The sequence below is a fragment of the Taudactylus pleione genome, unplaced genomic scaffold (assembly GCF_031769625.1).
Source record: "Taudactylus pleione unplaced genomic scaffold, aTauple2 ptg000061l, whole genome shotgun sequence".
Lineage (NCBI taxonomy): Eukaryota > Metazoa > Chordata > Amphibia > Anura > Myobatrachidae > Taudactylus > Taudactylus pleione.
The window spans coordinates 8737138-8742634 of record NW_028284463.1 but is presented as its reverse complement, the minus strand read 5'-3'; the positions used below and the strand labels follow the sequence as shown (position 1 = coordinate 8742634).

General features: G+C 37.3%; 1 protein-coding gene across 1 annotated transcript; it reads right to left on the bottom strand.

Annotated features, from left to right (window-relative positions):
* Positions 1–747: 747 nt before the first annotated feature.
* On the bottom strand, positions 748–1722 carry LOC148534996 (olfactory receptor 1-like). The gene has a single exon (XM_088464867.1). The coding sequence runs from the start codon at positions 1720–1722 to the stop codon at positions 748–750; it is 975 nt and encodes a 324-aa protein (XP_088320993.1).
* Between the last annotated feature and the right edge of the window lie 3775 nt (positions 1723–5497).

The window sequence follows — 5497 nt, the reverse complement described above, 5'->3', positions numbered from 1 at the left end:
ATTGCAAAAATCACCAAAAACTTTTTACACGTCATTATGGGGTATTGTGTGTAGAGTTTTGAGAACAAAAATGAATTTATTCCATTTTGGATTAAGGCTGTAACATAACAAAATGTGGAAAAAGTGAAGCATTGTGAATACTTTCTGGATGCACTGTATTTTCATTTAAACCTGAAAATCTGCATGTGGACCCTAATTATGCAACTAGGCACTGCACCACTGACCAGCTACCAAGATTAATTACCCCAAGGGATTTCCAGGGCAACAGATATGTTACTTTACTTCTTTATTGAAAGGCATACAGATCACAATATTCAATTCATTGTGGAGATTACATTGATCAGAAACATTTTACTCTAGGCATGCTGATAATAGTAAATAAATGGGTGACACTGTTTGGGGCACAAGTAAATGTTGTGCTTTAAACTGAAAGCTGGGAAGGTGGGTGGTGTCTCCCTCAATGTGATGACTAAAATGAAAAGTTCAGCGGGTACATAATATTCTCCATCAATGAGAATCAGTGTGAAGGTGTATCTTTAGGAGGTCAATGCCTACATTTCAGTAACACACTTTATAGATTTCCTAATACCTGTGAGCCTCTGAAACCAGCTACAGTATATTACCATACAAGACCATGATAGGACCATAAGGAACCGTATTATGGCATTCTTTCCTGCTCAATGGCCACTTCTTGTATGTTGTATGAACCAGCCATCAACCAGGATATTTACCAGAACATGGCTTGATCTACCTTATGTACATGGATGCAGGAAATAGGCTAAGTATGAACAAATGAGAAGTTACCAGCAGTGCCACTAACCTCTGAAGAGCTCTCCTGATTTCATTATTGCGAAGACTATATACAAGTGGATTTACCATGGGGATCACTGTTGTATACAGCACACTCATGATCTGCTCTATATCATTGTATTTTTCTGATGGTGGCATCAAGTATACGGACATGCAATTAACATAGTAGATGATCATAACGGTGAGGTGGGATGAGCAGGTGGAGAAGGCTTTTCTTCTTCCATCCCTTGATTTAATATGCAATATAACAGTAATAATTTTTTTGTATGACATCACATTGATGAGGAATGGACAAAGGCCAAATAACACCATGTTACCATACAGGATGATATAGAACATGCTGGAGCCAGAACAGGAGATAATAATCAGAGCTTTAATATCACAGAAGAAGTGATGAATGGTAACAGAATGACAGAAGGATATTTTAAGAACTGAAATTACCCACAATATTGAGTTTAAATATGCACATAGCCAGATCATTGTCACAAGCAGGATACAGATCTTCTTGCTCAGTATCTGGTGATAGTGTAATGGATGACAGATTGCAATGTATCGGTCATACCCCATCACAAATAAAAGTGTAACCTCGGAGCTGGCAGCTAAAACGAAAAAGTATATCTGAGTTAAACATTGTGTGAAAGTTACTGTGTAATTCTGAGATTGTAACATGTCCAGCAGTTTGGGGACAGTTACTGTTGTATAACACATATCTACAAAGGACAAGTTACATAGAAATAGATACATGGAGGTATGTAAACATGAGTCCAAACATATAACTGTAATTATAGCTGTATTCACCAGGACTCCACACAGGTATATTAAGAACAAAACAGTGAAAATTAGGGGTTCATCACCAGCTTTCATCGAAAATGGCATAATGAGGAAATTAATAACAGAAGTGTGATTCTCCATGAGATTCTGTCACCAATCTACAAGACAATAATTATAATATATATATAAGTTATAACTTACAGAATGTAGAGATACAGTATATATTTACAGAATGTTTTTACTAGAGATGTGCAGGGACCCACATGTTTAGTCAATAATCTTCACACATGTTAAGTACTTGGGCTGTCTAGTGCATCTGGACTCAACTGGTGTTTACTATTATAACCTCATTCTGCAGCTAATAGTACACACAAATCAACAAACAATGCAGCTTGTGAGAAACTATAACTATATAAACCATATATGCTTAGAGACTGTCAAAGTTTAACACTGTGTGTGAAATAAATCTGCTCCTTAACATTAAGTAACTACTAAGAATAGGGGATCTGAGTTTATTTCAAATGTGAAACAGTTTCATTACCTTTTTTGAATACATTGATTTATGTTTGCCTAATTATGTATATTATACCTTATTGTTGGCTATTTACCACTACATAGAGCAATAAACAAAATGTAAATTGTTGAATATTTACTGAACTTTGTCACCCAATGTCAGGATTGCTTTCAAATATTCACCAACTCCATCAATCCCTGATCATTTATATATATATATATATATATATATATATATATAGATGGATAAAGGTAAATGCTGGAAGGCACTCGAAGACTGCATAAATAATCCAAACTGCTACAGTGGAGTAGTCAATGTTTCGGAGACCCCTCCTTTATCAAGACAGTCTTCATAAAGGAGGTTTCTCCGAAATGTTGACTACTACACTGTAGCAGTTTGGATTATTTATGTAGTCTCCGAGTGCCTTCCAGCATTTACCTTATCTTCACATACCTTGTGTTATGGCACCGGAGCTATCTGTACAGCTTTTTGCTTAAGAGTGCCGGATGTTCATTGCCTATATATATATTTTGCCACAAAAACAAACAATTAGTGCATCATACACTAAGATATCGGGATGCAATCGGGAAGCCGGCTGACATTATACCGACAGCCGGCTTCTCGACTGTCATATCCCAGCGAGGGTTAAATGACAGGCGTCTAAAATCTAGATGCTGGGAGACCGGCACCCGGCATCCCGATTGAAGGGATGTCGGGCGCCGCGAGCAGACAGCCACGGGAGGGGGAGGGTTAGGTTTAGGGCTCCCAGGGGGACTTAGGGTTAGGCACCCCCTGGGAGGGATAGGGTTAGGCTAGGGGAAGGGGGGGGGTTAGGGTTAGGCACCCCCTTGGGAAGGTTAGGGTTAGGCACCCCCTGGGGGATTTAGGTTTAGGCAGCGGGGAAGATAGGAATTAGGTTTAGGCACTTAGAGGTGGGATTATGGTTAGGCACTTTGGGGGAGGTTAGGGTTGGGCACCCCTAAGGGAGGGTTAGGGGGGTAGGTTAGGTTAGTTAGTACTTACCTGGGGACGATCAGGATTTCCAGCGCTGTCGGGCTGCTGCTGCAAGGGTCTCTTCCTCTGTCGGTCTGATGCTGCCAGGATTCAAACTGCCGGCCATGTGGCCAGCGGTGTTGCATACCGATTCCAAGATATTGTCCCACACCACTATATTTTTGTATTGGTTTTTGTCTCTTATGAAAAGAAAAGGGTATATTCCTTACATCGATCCTAAACTCGTGTTATTTCAATTATATAGTTCTATTTATTTATGATAACTTATTATGAGAGGCCACCTTTAACTCTGAATTACATACATAGACTATCCAAACAAAAAAGAAAAAAGCAATAATAAATTGTTTCTTGTCAACAAATAGCTAAAATGTAATCAATCTTTATTATTTCCATCTTTAAAATACTGTGTTCAAACAAAATAGGCGAAATATTGGTTAAAATGATAGATGGTACATAAAGTTTGAATGTGAAAGAAAAAAATAGTATAGAAAATCTATATAAATTTCCCTTTTGGCCGCTAGTTATTTAATATGATTAATCTGCCGACTAATTGAGATCCTTTTTATTAAAGAATATGATATCTGGTATAAGGATCAAATAAGTGACTAAGAGGTGTCTTTTGTCACTATTTATTATTAATGTTCACGTGATTATAGTATAATAATGGCTTGGTAGATTTGCTTTAATGGATTGAAAGATTACAACGTGATGCTGACTACAGGGATACATTTGTTAGGCTTCAGAATGCACATTGGAGACTTAAAAAACAGGTGAGAGTGTCATTTGCTTTTTCTTTTTTTACAAAAAATAATGTTACAGTGCTGGTGACATTTAGCTATAAATGATATCTCCCTCATTGGTTACAGTTACATTGACCAGGAATAAATCATGGTTATGCAGCATAATCATATTATAATACTATATAATATATTATAATACTACAGTATTAATCATTTATATCTTAAAAAAATAAAAGTTTAAGGGGCCTATTCATCAACACTAAAATAACAGTGTTAAGGACATTTTCATTAATTACTGTTTTCTTAGTATTCATGATCACACTTAACACAGGAGATATCACTAATATCTCCTGGTTAAGTCTGTCTGCATTAATTTCCACACTCCCCATACATTAGTACTTTAGTACATTAGTATGGGGATGTAGAAATTAGGCTAAATTATGTATTTTCGGAATTTGATGGTGTTAGTATACGCCACTCTCAGTTGGCTTATAACGGGTTACACTTACCTGCTTTCGTCGTGAGCAGGTTCTCCTCTGGCTCTCTCCGTCAGTCCCTCGTCGCTCCTCCAGCTGCTGCTCCAACTGTGTTCTCCCGACAGAACACAGTAAAGTTTTTAAAAAAAATTATATATATTTTTTTACTTTACTGTTTTCTCCTCTTCAGACGGGAGGTCGGGGTCCACGACTGGAGCAGCCAGGTAGGTGGGGGACAGGGAGGTGAGTGGAGGGGAGGAGGGACGGGGACAGGGGGGGATACAGAATTACTGTAGCTGTAATCAGTGCTGCACATGCACCGCTTTTTTTGTGAATGTAACGGCGCATGCGCAGCACTGATTACAGCTGCGGTTGGTTAGTGTAGAGAGGGAAACGTATCTATTTTCTGAAGAGCTGTCATCGCAAAAATGACAGCTTTTCGTAATAGATACTTATGGAGAGGAGGAATAATGAATTTGCCCCGGTAATTAGGTAGAACTCCATGCAAGTTCTAAACCTAATTACCTCCATCGATATTTTAGTTATGATGAATAGGCCCTCCCAGTCTTTTTAGTTCCCTTACAAAAAGTTTCCCTACAAAGCCTTGTTGAAACATTAGTCAGATATTTCCATTTTATGACAATTATTACCTACATACCTTTTAGTTGTCTGATATGGTATTTATTCTATTGGATAATGACCAGCTAATAGAGTGCCCTGCTTTATTTGGTTCATCTACCCCGTGAGTAAGGTAGTTGTCTTTTAAAACTGATAAAAACACAAGGATTCAATTAAATTCAAAGAATGGAAGATAAAAATCACAGATCACCAGTACACATACTGTAGTCTATTTTACTGACCCTATAATAAGTAAAGGTGCACACACACACAATGATTTTTTTAATGATTATCGATAACGATATCGTCTATCATTCAATCATTGAAAAAATTATTCACTTTCTGAGTTAAAACGATGAATGATTATCTTTCATGTGTATTCACATTTGTAGTTTGTAGTTCAGTCAGACTGACCAACTGAACGATTTTCATTAAGGGAATATGCAAAAACTGTTTGTAGTTCTAAAAAATCATTCATTACACTTTAAAAAATCTGACAGATAATCTGACAGAAAATCGTTCATAAAATCGTTCATAAAATTGTTGGTAACAAA